This window comes from Lycium barbarum, chromosome 4 (genome assembly GCF_019175385.1).
Source record: "Lycium barbarum isolate Lr01 chromosome 4, ASM1917538v2, whole genome shotgun sequence".
NCBI classification, from domain to species: Eukaryota; Viridiplantae; Streptophyta; class Magnoliopsida; order Solanales; family Solanaceae; genus Lycium; species Lycium barbarum.
In genome coordinates, this window is record NC_083340.1 from 15387746 (window position 1) to 15403672 (window position 15927).

The 15927-nt window shown below is 35.1% G+C and overlaps 1 protein-coding gene across 6 annotated transcripts; it reads right to left on the minus strand.

Annotated features, from left to right (window-relative positions):
* Window positions 1–307: 307 nt before the first annotated feature.
* LOC132635338 (glycerol-3-phosphate acyltransferase, chloroplastic) lies at window positions 308–14453 on the minus strand. 6 transcript variants are annotated; one of them, XM_060351689.1, is made up of 13 exons: window positions 14061–14452; window positions 11002–11099; window positions 9989–10075; window positions 9782–9879; window positions 7058–7115; window positions 6197–6298; window positions 6047–6108; window positions 5854–5964; window positions 4723–4801; window positions 3278–3397; window positions 3091–3201; window positions 1639–1817; window positions 311–601 (listed from the first exon to the last, which is right to left on the minus strand). In XM_060351689.1, exons 1-12 carry the CDS (start codon window positions 14359–14361, stop codon window positions 1683–1685), a joined length of 1362 nt encoding a protein of 453 aa, XP_060207672.1. In that variant the 5' UTR covers window positions 14362–14452; the 3' UTR covers window positions 311–601; window positions 1639–1682. The 6 variants fall into 6 exon arrangements, with proteins under 6 accessions (XP_060207674.1, XP_060207672.1, XP_060207673.1 ...); XM_060351690.1 differs by having other exon boundaries at window positions 312–565; XM_060351688.1 differs by lacking the exon at window positions 311–601 and adding an exon at window positions 1159–1533.
* Between the last annotated feature and the right edge of the window lie 1474 nt (window positions 14454–15927).

The following is a 15927-nucleotide window of genomic DNA, read 5'->3' on the forward strand; positions in this document are numbered from 1 at the left end:
ATTAGTACAGATGGAGTCCTATACAATAAAATAAGCTTCACATATTCGATTCAATTATATATATTGTATTATATTCACATGCATGTCCTTGTTAATCCTGACTTTATATCGGAGTACCAATTTATTGTCGCATGCTTGTCCTTGTTAGTCCTGAAATATACTGTCTCGGAGTACCAATGATATTGTCACATGCATGTCCTTGTTAGTTCTGATATTGTCTAAGAGTACTAGTATACATGGTACTAGGCATAATAAAATCGACAATTAGAAATAAATAATACAAGGCGTAATCGATTCAAATTCAATAATAATAGGCTTAATACAGATACAGTTGGTCTCGATCATATAATAATCGACAATTTACTAGTGGTACCAAGTTCTGAAAATACATTGATATGCTTGTCTCATCTCTTTCTGAAAGTAAAATAGTACAGTTTGAAAATAATTGAAAATCGTAGAATGTCAATAGCACGTTGCCCTTCTCTGAATTTGTTATATCTGAAAATTTTCATTCCGATAGAGTTATTCTTCCTAAGCCTCACCAAAACAATCTCTTCAGTTGAAACTGAAACGCAAAAGCCAGTTATCGAAGAAGGGTCCACTGCTGACACAAATAAGAAGAAAACCAATAGGAATGCAAAGTGGCAAGGCGATATTTACTGGAAGCAGAAATGGAGAACGATACGAACAAGCATAAAAAGGAGAAAATAGAATTAGCCGTGAGAACCCCTGTCAATACACATGCTGTTGTGGGCATCTTGGGCATTTTTCCAAATATTGGGGGTCATAAGGCGTTATGCCAAAAGGGTCTCTTCTCAAGTTCTTTCATCGAAAGTTCCATAGGATTATTGTAATTTGTAGCTACCATTCCTCAACGACTTGCTTGATAAGGTGAATACTCGATCAAATAAAAGTGCAACTCAGATTTGACCAAAAGGCCCAAACATTACACCACTACGCAGCCAAAAGTTTTCAGATTAGATTATTGCTGTTATATCTGCATCATGGATTTACCTCTTTGTAGAGAAAATTAGAGACCCCAATCAATTAAAGGAAAAGTGTTAATAGCTACTACCATATAAACTAAAGCTGTCTACATTTGATGGCGTCAAATAAAACATCATCTCACAATTACAGAAACTACAACACAAACAGAACTATCGCAGAGCATCATTTATTATATTTTCAATCAAATTGGATTACCATATCAAAGGCGAGAAGAGCAATCTGGGATAACTACATACACTTGACCTTAAAAGGTCAGAATTGACAGTGCTTGAAAGCTATCATTACTAACAGATTTAGATCCAACATTTAGTAGATACAACGTAAAAGCAACTGTACATCCGTGTCAAAGAATATCTAAGCCCTGCCAAAAAAATTCCTTTGGGTTATGTAGGCTGTAACTTCGAGAATTACTTGTTTGTATCAACTGGATGACTCTCTGCATAGACCAACCACATGCAAGTGTGGTGTGTGGATAGGTTGTGAGTGTTATCCCTCTGATTTGATTATAACTACCAAACAAACACCCTGCAAACTAGTAATATATACCCACAACAATAGAATCAGAGACACAAGGGTGCAGGCCAAATGTTTAAATTTATTCAACAGATCTTTTGTGGGTGAAGTACATACCTGACTAAAGCAACAAGGTTTGGAAAATAAAGTTGGAACAGAAGCTATTGCCATGGTTGTGATAATGAAACGCTAGGAGTTGATGCCTCCAGTCCTTGTTTGCCATGTATAGCAGCATTTAGCACGTTGTACTGTTGGTTTACAGAGTCATAAAGTGCCTTTGTATATACCATCTTAGCCTGCATTAAGAACGGTACCTACTCTTAAGACCCTTCTTATTTAGATGTAATTAAGTTCTTTTTCTGCAGTTTCCTTGGATTCATCTCTAATTTCCTTAATCAAAAAGACCAGCCACAATGCATTTCCTTAAGAAGCTTTGAATGATGACAGTTGAAAGCAAACGAAAGTGCCAACAACATCTCACGAGATGCAAATCTTTGGCTGTGAAATGGGACATTGATTTAAGCTGGAGAACCATGGAAATAGAAAATTAAAGAGAATTCTTGCAGTGAAAGAAAGAATAGTGTGAATAGGTGAAACCATTTCCTTTAGTGAACAATAAGAAGCAGAGGCAAGTGGAGAGTGTTTGAGCTTACAGTCTGAAGGCATTGAAATTAGTTAAACTATCTTCTCTATTGAATGATAGAAAAGAGAGGCAAAAGGAAGATGTTTGAGCTGAAGGTCTGAAAGGATGTGGGAAGAGGAGAAGAATTTGCAACAGAAAACTGAAACTACAAAAGTCAGAGGTAGTAATAGCACAAGGTACAGCCGCTTAGGTAGCTTAAAATAAAAGGAGAAAACACAGACAAAAAGGTGGCCAGTCAGGACAAGGCAGTCTACACCTAAAGGAGGCTTTATATTGCCAACTAGTGGAACTGAAGTCTCATCGACCAACTTCCTATATAATTCAACACTGGCAAATTCCTCATTCATTTGAATTTCATGGAGAACAACAATTTCTTTTTTGTGGCCCATTGGAAGGTAAGTTTCCATATTATTTATAAAGGAAAAGTATGACAAAATTTCCATCGTTACTTCATTTTCTTTTCCTTTGATTTGGAGACAGATTTAACAATCCTCAGCAAGCTACAGATGCATTTTTTTTTTGCTACAGATGCATATTTAGCTTCAGTGTTTATAGAATTAACTTGACAAAAAAGAATAAAACCAAACAGTGTTAAATGAATGCTATGAATGCTTTACTTGCATTGATAGTTTCGTTGGAGCTTTACTCCACCAACAAGAGAATAGCTCAACTGAAGGAATCAAACTCTGTTGAACAAGGGCCTCTTAGCTAAGATCAAATAGATCACCTGTTCATTTTGGTCTCAAATAGGAAAGCAAAAAGAGTTTTGTCCAACCTTCCTTCTTCTCCTTTCATTCTGTATTAAATAGAATAAATTTCCCCCAAGTTCCCCAACAAATATTACTAAACCTCTCATTAGGCTGCAGAATTTAGTTCAAAAAGAGCTTACAATAAATAAACCAAAGTGGACCCCCTTAGCAACTAACCTCAGAGTCTTCCAAAGCACCAGCAACCTCATGAAAATCAACTTTGGGTGCCACGGATATGCCAGTTCCATGAAAAGAAATCACTCTTTTCTCTCTGATATTTTTCTCAACCTGTACATAAGCAAGCATGGATATGTAAAAACGTAAAATCATTACAGAAACAAACATAATTGGCACAGTGATCAACCTGAGGCGGCGGGGGCATAATATCATGACATAATATTGCTAGCGGATAAATGTGACCAGGGACACCAGCATGTTCTACAAGCCTCCTCATGTTGTCTGCCGCGGAAGCATCAAATGGTGCCTGAAAGAAAGACAAACAAAATGATTCAACCACAAGCAACCACAAGCTTCTCATAATCAATTACAACTATCCATCAGTCACAGGTCAGTTGGAATCTGTTACATGATTCCTCTATATCCATCCAGGTCCATTTCGTTGCAAAATATTTGGCCTTTTTAAGGCAAATTATGGGTTCCTAAACCGAACACCTGTTCCTTAAAAAATAATTAGCTTAGTCTCAACTAGTTGGCATTACCTATATGGATCCTTGGCTAATTTGATACAATAAATTTAAATCAGAAAAATATCTCTTGATTAAAGCATCATGGTGAGGCAAAAATACCAAAACTTTTGAAACCAACTGTCCATCATAGATAGATAAGAGAAAAAAAAATTATCACAGCTTACCAACATCACCCTAAAACTATCACAAGGCAAATGTAATGGAGAAGTTTATTGCTGAACATACAGAATGGGAAGAAGCAGGGAACCATAGCATGTACCCATGCAATCTCAATAGGATACACAAACAGTTAACTCTCCCTTAAATGTTACTTCAGGCAAATAATGCCACCAAATTCTGGGTACTGAATCATAAAATGCCCCAGCACACATCTGCATACGACTATTCTACTAAAGATTCATGAGCAACCTCACCTAGGAAGCAGCTATGGGTCAGGAACACAAATTGTTGACACAATAGGTCAGACAACTCTAACTTACCCTCTAAAAAGTTCACCCAGCATGGAAGCAATCAAGAATAACAGACAATTAAATCAGAGAAAGAAAAATCTTAAGATGACATAAGTTGGTATCAGATGTAATCCAGAAGATGTGGGAGCCTTCCCCTGTTTCCTAGGCAGGAAAAGCACATTACACCATAAATGAATTAAGACTCAATCAAAATTCTAAAGCATGAATAAGGTAGCAACACTTCCTTCCTCCATTTCAATTAATGACAGTTTTTCTACTTTTGGGACTTCCCAAAATGTTTTCACCACTCCACTTATAATTATTTTAAACAACTTTCAAGAATTCAAATTCATTTAACTATTCCAATTCAAATTTGTTTCAACGTTTTCTTCATGAAACTAACTTTTGAACCACTATCTAATTCTTTTTTCCTTATACTACCACCACTAATAAAATACAACAACATATCCAGTGTAATCCAACAAGTGGGGTCTGGGGAGGGTAGGACAACAATAGTTAAATACAACAACAACCCAGTGAAATCCCACATCGTGGGGTCTGGGGAGGGTAGAGTGTACGCAGACCTTACTCCTACCAAGGTAGGACGGCTGTTTCCGAAGACAACAATAGTTAAATGTAAAAAAGAATCTTACTGGATACCATTCTTTTGTAACAGCGTCTGGCCTATCTCTTCCACCACTAGGAGCAATCCATATTATTTTTGATCCAGCCCTGGACCACAAGTATATATATCCTCAGATGTATGCTTCCATCAAAAAGAGCAACAAAGAGCTATCTCAAATTGTCAAAGAAACATGTATCATTGGATGTCCTCAGATGTTCTCTTCCGTTATTGTGCTTATTCAACCAACAGTTAAGTAGGACTTAAAGTATGAACCCGATAAAGCATTCATATAGTGGACGATGACTGAATTTCACATATCCATGATCATAAGTAAACCTCCATCTATCATATCTGTATTATCTTCTACACATTCCACATTAGAAATCATTTCTACCGCAACTTGCTCTATGATTTTCTGATTTTTCTCCCATGCAAATAATCAAGCAGGGTTGAAACCCCCTCATGAAAGAACTATCATACATCTAAGCAAACCAGTGTTGTCAAAGGTGCACTTAAAGCCCACTTAAGCCCTGAAGCGAGGCTCAAAATATGTTGAGCGCTTCGCCTCGCTTTATTTGCGCTTCAGTGTCATCATCAAGGTTCTAAGACATACTTTTCCTTGCCAATGAGCCTCTCTTGAAGAGATGACACTAGATAATTGATAATTCAGTTTATCGTAATGTTTGTACAATTTTTTTGTCCATATATTTGTTATTCATGCTTATTATTATTAGTCTTGGACGAAACATATAAATATTTGTATTTTTGCACCATTGCGCCTTTTTTCATTAAAGCCCACACTTTATTTGCGTTTTGCGCTTCAAGCCCCAGCTAACCTTAGAGCTTTTTTGCGCTTTTCACTTTTGATAACACTGAAGCAAACAAGCTTTTTCAGTAGCAGGAGAAGATGAAGAGGACTACACATGCAATATTAGGTTTAACTTTCCGTTTAATCACATCCAAGACACATAGAGCTTAGAAGAGAGGATCTTCCAATTTATTTTTGTTACACTTAGCAGAAAAAATCATATTGAGAGATTGGCCCAGGATAAAATTGAATAATATCTCCAGAATAGAACCCCAATACTACCTGGTATTACAACTTGCAATGTAAAACCTTCACCAAAATACTCCAAGAAAGACAAAGCAATAGCAGTACCTTAATAGCAAAGCCATCTCCTTCAAGCTTCTGGTGTTTGCTCTCTTTTTCATCTCAGCAAGTTCAGGGTCATCATTCATATGTTTTTTTGAATAAACACACAAGAGATTCCTAGACATAATAAGTTTGTCAAATGTCTAAAAGTAAATGATAATTTCTGTACATACTCTGACAATGCTATCTAAGTAAGCACCTTCCCATGCTGAATGGCTTGCAAAGAGGATCTGTAATAACTCTATCTCCCGCAACATAGATCTGTTTACCAATAAACATAGTCTAGTGAGTTAAGCTACTTGAGGTATAATTATCTTATAAAGCGCAATAGGTTGAAAAAGGTTATAACAATGTTCTCAGCAATATATGGGTGCTTCAATTCAAGCAACAGTGCAATAATCGCGGGATCGGCTTCACTTTGGTGGTTTGACATCAAGACAACATTATCACCCTGAAATTAATATAAAGATATAGTGATTCAGTAAGGGCAACGGGAAAAACGATCAAGACAATGTATAAAAAGCCATGCAACAGAAGAACTGGGCAAACATATGGGCGACTAAGTTTGAGCTTTATTAACAGTAAGTGAAATAATAAAATGAATATCAAGAGAGACATAAAATTTTACAGTAAGATTCCTTTTTTGGATAAATTCTACAATAAGCACTCAAGAGTTCTCCATGTATAGTTACTGCGATACAACATCGTCGAAGAATATTCAACTTTATAAGAAGAACCTTTAGACGTAAACCAGTGGTTGTGCAGGCGATAAAGAAATAGTTGGTCTTCAACTTCATACGAACATCCTTTAGACGTAAACCAATGGTTGTGCAGGCGATATAGAAATAGTTGGTCCATCCACAACATTTTGAGCCAATACTATTATCATATCTCTTTTTCAAATAATGAGCATACAATTACTTAAAGAGCCACATGGAAGCAGAGCCCAACCAGTACAAAACAACAAAAGGGTTTTTATGCTTGGATGTATTATTTCATGGCAGGTGTCCAGTGAGATCTCATGCATGCCAAGTATAAAGTTTCATTTCAACTGTTTCACTTTAAACCATTGACCATGGAATAGCTATTTTTCTTTTTAAAGTGGTAATTGTGACCAAGGAATAGCTATTCCCTAATTATTCGTACTAATTAGCATATATACATAAGAAGATAGTAAAAACAAACACTCTGACAATCTGAAATAACAAACCTGCTTAAGTTTCTCTTCGATTTCACCAAAAACTGAAATATTGCCAACATAAGAACTCCTAAAAACTCAAAAATACTAGAGGTTAGAGGCAGAAGTAAATCATGAGATCTGCAGGGCACAAGGCTGTTTACTTCGATGCAAACAGCCAAAGAAAGATCAATTTCTAATAACCACATTTGATATGCACTCTCTAAAGCTGATTTAAAAAAAATTCAAGAGCAGAGCCATGCTTGTCCATAACAGAGATACTGTTCGTCAGCGGCCTAGGTAGAGGTAAAGTGGGGAGTTCCTTCAACAACACAACCATCTAAAATCATACTTTTTTTCATATGAAAGACCATCTAACATCATACTTTATCCACAAGAATTACAAATTTTGAATTTCCTATCCACTACTCAATAATGTGCAACTTCACTATTAAACAGAAAGTAATACTCCCTTTGTTTCACAATATGTGTCTTACTTTCCTTTTTGGTATGCTTCAAAAAGAATACCACTTTGTAATTTAGTAGCTCTTTAATTCCAACATCCTACATAGCATGTAGAAGACCACAAGAATCAAGGGCATTTTGATATAATATTACCTATACCTTTAGTTTAAGATCGCAAGATTCAAAAATCTCCCTTACTTAAACACCGTGCCCAGTCAAACGAAGACACATAAAATTGAAACTGAGCAAAATATATCCCCACACTCATAGTCATTTTACAAGAAAGGCTAAAAACCGACTCTTCATTGGTAACTCGACCCGCACAACTCAGCGAAGTGCTACAGACTAACTAGCTATTAAACAAACAAATAGAAATCAACTACAGGACTTCAATTTGTAAGTATGTTGCTAAGCTCCCTCCGGATCAAAAAGAGTATCCACTTAGCCTTTATTTTTTTATTCAAAAAGAGTGTCCAGTTACCAAATCAAGAGAGAATTAACCTTGTTTTTTCAGATTTGCCCTTATTAAGTGTTAAGTGACCAAATTCCAATACCTATTTAATTAGGGGTAATTTAGTCAAATAACCTATTTTTGCATGGAAGTTAGTATTTTTTTAAAGGGTGTGCAAATGGCTAAGTGGACACTCTTTTTGATCTGGAGGGAGTATTATGCTAATTGTTCCTCTTTTCAGGAGGTTTATTACATCCTTTTTTCCCAAATACTCTATCTACATACCAGTCTAAAGCAATGGTATGCAATGGACACACAACCAATTTAGAAAACTATAATAGGTTGCTCCTCCTTTGATAAGTCATCAAAACCAACATACTCCCTCTATCCCATTTTGTTTTACATAATTACTATTTGAAGGGTCAAATAACATTTTTCTTTAATTATGATTTTTTATATTTTTCATCTTTAAAAGACCAAAATACTTTTTATGTCGTTTTCGAGTATTCGTATTTAGATCATAAAATCAATAGAATAAGGTCTGATCGAATGGATAGTTAGATTGTTAGACACGCAGTATTTAGAATCGTGACATTCGTTTTGGACTGCAGGATTACGATGAGGCATGTTAATAGAATCATTGCTGGGTAAAAATGATAAGCAGGCAGTAGGGCATGACCAACTAGGCACCTATTCATCAGAATACTGCAAAAACTTAGCTCTTCCTTTCAGCTAAAATAGATTGGAGGATTTTCCAACCAATTACAAAAATAACATCATTATACCTACCATATGAGGAAATAAAATTGTAGTGGGATATGTTTAGGTGGTTCCGCACTCCTTGGACAATGCCAAGAACTGTGAAAAAGTCTATGGTCAGTTGGAAGAACGGGAGAAAGAGGAGAAGACGAAGGGCTTGGAATGTGGTTCCGCTTGCATTGATGTGGGTAGCTTGGAGAGAAAGAAACAAGAGAGCTTTTGAAGGAGTATAGTCAAGTTTTTCTCAGTTGAGGAGTAGTCTCCGCTCCCTTATTTTCTTTTGGTGTAAACAGAAAGTTCCTTGTTGTATAGAGGATTGGGTGGAGTCTGTAGAGAATCATATTGCAGAATCTTTACCTTTTGGTATATCACTTGAATACAGCCGGTTTTTTGGCATAATTACGAATGCAAATACTTTTAATTGATCAAAAAAAATGAGGAAATAATTAAGGTAATAACAAAATTATTTTTCCCCAATACATGAAGGCAAACAATTTAGGCATCCCTTTCATCAATTATCAAAATGATTTTCTGCTAGCTGTTAGAATTTTAGAACAATCATTCTAACATGACATAATCCCTTTCCCCTTCAGATATAAACAATTTCAGTAGTTTTACTATCTGCCCTTAACCCAATCTTCCAACATGTCATTCTCTCAAATACTCACCACGACCTTGTATGAACTAGCACTAGCTTTTTTTTTTTTTGATAAAGTAAGTAATTTCATTGCTGGCATCAAGTAGATGCATAGTAGTTACAGAAGTAGAGTAGCAAAAGGAACTTATCATCTCCAGTACATGTCTAGCACTAGCTTACCTGTAACTAAATCTATATAGGCCTATCGTTCCATTATCTACAAGGTATTAAGAGGACATATATAGCACTCCAGGTCTGAATTCGTTGATCTCGACAAGCAAATGGTTAAACTGACAAAAAGATGTGGATCAAAGGATATCTTTATGCTGTTTACTGGAATAATACCTGTGCATTCAGTTGTTAACTGGAATGAAAGAACCACACTCAATTTTTAAGTTGGTCAAACTATTACATGGTCCTTAACACTAATAGAATTGAGACTCACCTGAAATCAACTAAAGGGCGGATATAATTTTGACCAAAAGTGTAATAGTCAAAAGGTTCACGAATGGCCTTGTGATGCGGCGAGAATTCGAAAGAATCCTGAAATAAGAGTGTCGTTACATTATATGGATGGATGAAGTAAAAAGAAACAAATATATAGATCCCAACATCTAGTGTGAATTGTAAAACCCACAAGGAAGAGGAATACCTTCACATCTACAAAAACACGATCCAATACAAGAGCCATGTTATACAAAATGATCTCATCTGCTTTGGGGACTCCACTTCGTAAAACCTAAAAAAAAAAAAAAAAAAAAATCAGGAAAAATCAAGAGAAGCACATGACTATAAGAAGTTTCAAACAAACAAACAAAAAAGAAAATGCTTCATGATTCCAGATCTCAACAGACTCATTCTCTCTCTAAGAAAATCTATACATGGGTTTCACGAATAAAGTAAATCCTAACAGATTAACAATAGGATTAAGTCTAAAAGAAGTAGTCTTTCAGCAATGAAATAAATTAAGTTCTCTACATTTTAGTTGGAAAGAGGAAGCATGTAGTGGAGTTCTTCCCTGATAATTAAATTCAGATATAGCTTAAGACGTAGGAAAAAGAAAGACACGTGTGGCAAATCAGCAAATAAGAGAATTTATCTTTGTTAGAGTTCTGCCATCCCAAGGTCATATCTTTCATGCTCCAGAATGATACTCAACATGTCAAGTGTCAGACTATATTTAGAATCTTCACAAGGGCTTGACCTATTATCTTGAGGTCAGTTTCTGAAAACACTTGGCCCCATACATATGTCTTTCCAGCACATAATTGGTTACAAAAAGGTCATGACATGGCAAATTGTGGCTTCTCTGTGCGTTTTAGCTTTTCCAGCTCCAGAATGTTAACTACTGTTACTGGTACACTACACAAAAAGGTTTTGATGCCTAGATTTTGAAACGCAAACTGATTTTTTCATACCAAGAGCACATAGTTATATAACACCTGCCAGTAAAATCCAAATGATCAAATACAATAGAAGAAACAAAATAAATATTCATCATCTTATATTTATACTGTTCTTTAGTAACCTAAGAAAGCATGTTATACCCCAGAAAATATGTTCATGCAAGAAGACTCTTACATATGAGCAAACACATTTAAGTGAAGAAAGCACCCAACATCCAAAAAGTACATTAATCCATAAGTCCGAAGAAAGTTATTTTACTGCATTCCGATAGTTATGATACAACTCCTCCATTCCTTCAGCAACACTAAGCGGCAGTTTTTCATCTTCCACAGCTTTTCGAATAGCAGATAGCAAGTCTGCACAGGAAATAGAACACTCAATGCAGGGAGGAAACAGAAAGGTTCATTCCAAACAATGAGAAGTGATCTACCGAAATAATGTCTCTACACAAGGACAAGGCAATCATCTGCTGAGCAGTATGTTTAAATTCAGCAAACAAAACAAAATCAAGACACTAAAAGATGGCAAGGTGACTAGATCAGCATCAGCAGCAAAGGTCTTACACTTGCAACTGCCGCAACATCCTAGTAGGTTTCTAAATCCTTTTAAGACGAGGTTTTCTAGAATCTTGCAGCAATTCTGTCATTCTTGAACTGCAACTTGCGATACCAACCCTCAGTAAGATACCCCAGTTTCTCTTTTTGATAGGTAAAAAGTATCAACAAAAAAGCTCCCGATGGTAATGCACCATAAACGTTAAAGCATACAAGTATCCGAAGGATACTAGACACCACATAACAAATCAACCTATGAGATACCTCAAAACCCAAAGAAGCACTAAGTGAAACAGAATCAAGTACTTCTTGGTCGTGAATATCTAAACTGATTGTTTGTTGTTCAAGTCTTGCTTAGACGGTTCATACCATCCATAAATAGTGTTTTGATCTAAGATTTCAATTCTTCCGTGTTTCAGCAGTAACATATTCTTCCATGGAGCTAAGGTCCAAAATATGAAAGAAACCAAGTGTTTCCGCGACTCTACCACCCAGTCAATTTTGTTCTACTTAATCCCTCCTTCATGGCCACATATCTTTCCGACTAAGGAACGAGAAATCTTTCCCCTGTTAAGTGTACTTCTTGTTGGATAATCATCTTCCACTTGAGTCGCCCTAGTATATGATTTACATAGTCTACATAAGAATATATCATTGGAGATGAACTAGTTAAAAGTGCTTTACTTTACATAGACTTTTCCCTTATGCCGCTACGTGCACACTTTCACATGTAATAAGATAGTACTCCTCCGTTTTGATTTGTTTGGCTTACTTCCAAATTAGTTTGTTTCAAAAAGAATACCACTTTCTATATTTAGTAACTCTTTATAGCCAACATCCCATATGGAATATTTAAGACCACAAGATTCAAAGGCCATTTTGGTACATTACACACATCTTTAGTTTAAGACCACTAGATTCAAAAGTCTTCTTTATTTTCTTAAACTCCGTGTCGAGTCAAACTAAGACAAACAAAATGAAATGGAGGGAGTAACAATTATGACATCATGACAATTAGGAGGCGAATTGAAATGCTCCAGAAAGCTTAGGGAAGATCCAAAAGGAGTTGAAGACCAAAATCAGAAAGAAAACTTAGCTAATCCTTTTCACATTATAAACTACTTATCAAAAAGAAAAAACTACAAGAATAGCATATAGAACACCAAGTGCTTCCGAATTGGTATTTGTCTCTATTCCCAACAGAATTAGAAGCCACATGCAAACATAGTATAAGTGTGTTTTATGTTGGTGACACCTTATTATAAATGATCCAACAGGTCACTCATTTTACAATACTTGCATGGGTTCTGAGACTTGTAAGCTACGACAAATGGAACTGTAAGCTGGCTCGAAACTAAGATCCACGGATGCTTCATGCAAAGTAATGTCTTTGTTGTCAATCAAGAGGAGATTTATACATTAAAAACAAAAAAGAGTCAAAATGCAAAAACTAACAAGCATTACTTTACCATACTAAAGTTTACCTTAATAACCATACTGTGTGACCAGAAAAGGAACCAACTATACATTGCTGACCAGCGATAATAGAACGGATTAAGCATGGATATTGGAAGACAAGGAAGCATTCAAATAAAGAAATAGAGAGACTGAATGGTGACTCTAAAAGACAGGGAGCAAGAAATACTGTAAAGCAATAGCTTTTTGTAAAGAGTGCTAAAAACGAATACTACAACAGATGTCAAGAATAGATGTCCTTAGTCTTAGGTCTTAGCTGGTGGCTACAATGTCCCAAACATGACAAATGTAACTTGGTGATTCCAGAATCAATCAATAACCACATGAGCTCATAGTGTCAAATATGAAAAACAGTCAAGAGAAAGCTTGTTATTCGAAACAAAATTGTAATTCTATGGAGAAGGATTGTTGTCTATCATAATCAATATCATCAAACATTACTAGAAAGACCAAAACATACTTTACTCAGCGCATCAAGGTTAAAAAATTCATTGAAATTGTGTTTGAACTGTTAAGCATGCTTCCACAGACAAGCACCTTAGATCTCTATCACTTTATTTTAACTTGGACACTAGTTTACACGGCAAAACAATTATCACTTAACAACATTCATAATAAACTCTCTGCTAAATTCTAGTAGTACTATTTAACAATCGGCTCAACACATTTTTCATCCCAACAAACAAACGAAAGTTGAGGAATAAGAAAAACAGAAATAAGTTCCCATAGAAAAGAAAAAAAATACATATATGCATTTCTGCCAATGCACCTCATATGTTTAGCATCGTTAGTTATGAAGAATACAGAGAATTTCAATGCATTCCAAAGAAAACGACATCGTAGTGCAAATGTGTACAATAATAGTCACTGACATATTACGCACAAGCTATTTCAACATAGAACAAGAGTTTTAGATTTAAACTAAACCGCACCTAAATAGCACAACATACTTCAAATTCAAAAGGAAATAAAGATGAGCGCAGAGATATAAAGCACGAAAATGCACAAGATATTTCAACATAGAAATAAAGAAAAAAATAAACCGCAGATAAATAGTAAAAAAACGCACAAGATATTCCAAATTCAAAAGGAAATAAAGTAGAGAGTAACAATATAAACCACAAAAAGTGGACAAGACATTTCAACATAACCGCACCTAAATAGCAAAAAATGCAAAACATACTTCAAATTCAAAAGTAAATAAAGTAGAGAGTAGTAATATAAACCACAAAAAGTGCACAACACATTTCAAATTGAAGAAAAAAAAAAGAGTAACTAGAATTCAACCTTCTCCAGTACGAGCATCAAGGAAGGCACAAGAGTGAGGAAGCTCATGATTCTCAGAAGTAGAAACAGCTATTGCGGCAGTTGAATAAGAACAGAAAACCGCACATCTTAACTTCCTAATCTTCACACTACTCCTCAAGCATGAAATCGGAAATAGCCTCGAAGTTGCTGCAAAACAAACATTAGTAACAGCAGCACTAGCTTTTACTATTGCTGGTACACAAGAAGTAGTTGAAGAAAATGAAGATAACGGCTTAGGAATGTGTGAAGAAGAAGAAGAAAACGAAGAGAGAATCAACATCACCACCAGAGTTTGTTTTAGAGAGAGAAAGTGAGGGGGAAAAGGAATATTGTATGTGTGTGTGTGTGAGAGAGAGTGAGAGAGAGAGAGAGAGAGAGAGTTTATTTATGAGAGGGAGCACGTGCTTTATGAGAGTTTAATTGAGATTTTTTTATTTATTTTTTGAATGAGTATCCCTTTTCATTTATTTCATTGGTTAGTGTGGACCCAGGCTAGTGCTAGACTTATCTGGACACGTGTAACACCCACACACCTTTCTTTTTGGAATAGTGGCAATAGCCTATTATAGGCTTTGCTGGGGTCTACCTTTAAGAACCTTCTCTCCAACAGAATAAGGACCCGTTTGGATTCGCCTTTTTCCGAATTGTTTTTTCATTTTTTTCAAAAACTAGCGTTTGACCATAAAAATTCCAAATACAATTTAAAGTTGTATTTGGAATTTGAAAAACAAGAAATACTTGTTTTTCACAACTAAAATCTTGTTGAAAAAGTACATTTTAACAAAAAAATATTATTTGCAAAAACTATGGCCAAACACAACTTTAACTCCAATTCCAACTCCAAAATTTCAAAAAAAAATGAAAAAGTTTTGATTTCTATTGCCAAACGTCTACTAAAAGAATTCAATGTATTTTTTTCTTTTGAATTACTCCTAAGAGTACAATTTTTTTGTAAATATTCTTCTGTTTGTCCATATTTTTCAGCATTTTGAAATATGTTTGAAGATTATTTCAAATATAAGAGTTATTTATCAGATTAACCATTATTTCAATTAAAATTTAAAATGTAAAACTTGGAGCCCGGAAAATAATTTTTTGAAATTTTTTCAAGTTTGCACTCACAAAATTTTTCAATTGTGTTTTCATGTTCAGATATAATATTAACTTTTGAATACCATTTTTCAGTATAACTTCAACGGATACTTTTTTCAAATATCAATCAATTCACAAATGCCGGTTTAAACCTTTTGCAAGGAAAAAAAAAAGAATTTTACATTTGAATTAAAAGTTAAAATAAGTTTCCAAAAAATCAATAATACTCGCTCTATTCCACTAAGGGGTCGTTTGGTAGCTGGTTAGAGTTATACATGTATTAGTAATATATGAATTAGTTATGAGAGAATTTATGTACTATTATTTTATGCAGTTATTAGTTATGCAGTGTTTAGCTATACATGAATAACTCACTTCATAACTAGCTATCAAACACATTATTACTTATACATTAATACATAAATAATTTACTCCTAACCGGCTACCAAACAACCCCTAAGGGTGTTTACAGTACGGAGGTTTTGATTTTTTTATGTTTAGTTGGATCAAATATTTTGAAAATATTTCATACATTCTCCAATTAATTTTAAAAAATTCCTGATAAAAGGAAGGAAGTCATATTTCATAACTTTTCGTGCCACTTCCAAAAAGGGATGAGTGGATGGAAAGGCACCTACCGATCATTTTCATTGAGAACAAAATTATGAGGAGTATGAATCCATTTTGGCGTCGTGGTGGTGGGGTTTTGGTTGGGGGGGGGGGGGGGGGGAAGGGAGGGTGAGTGAGGATGAAA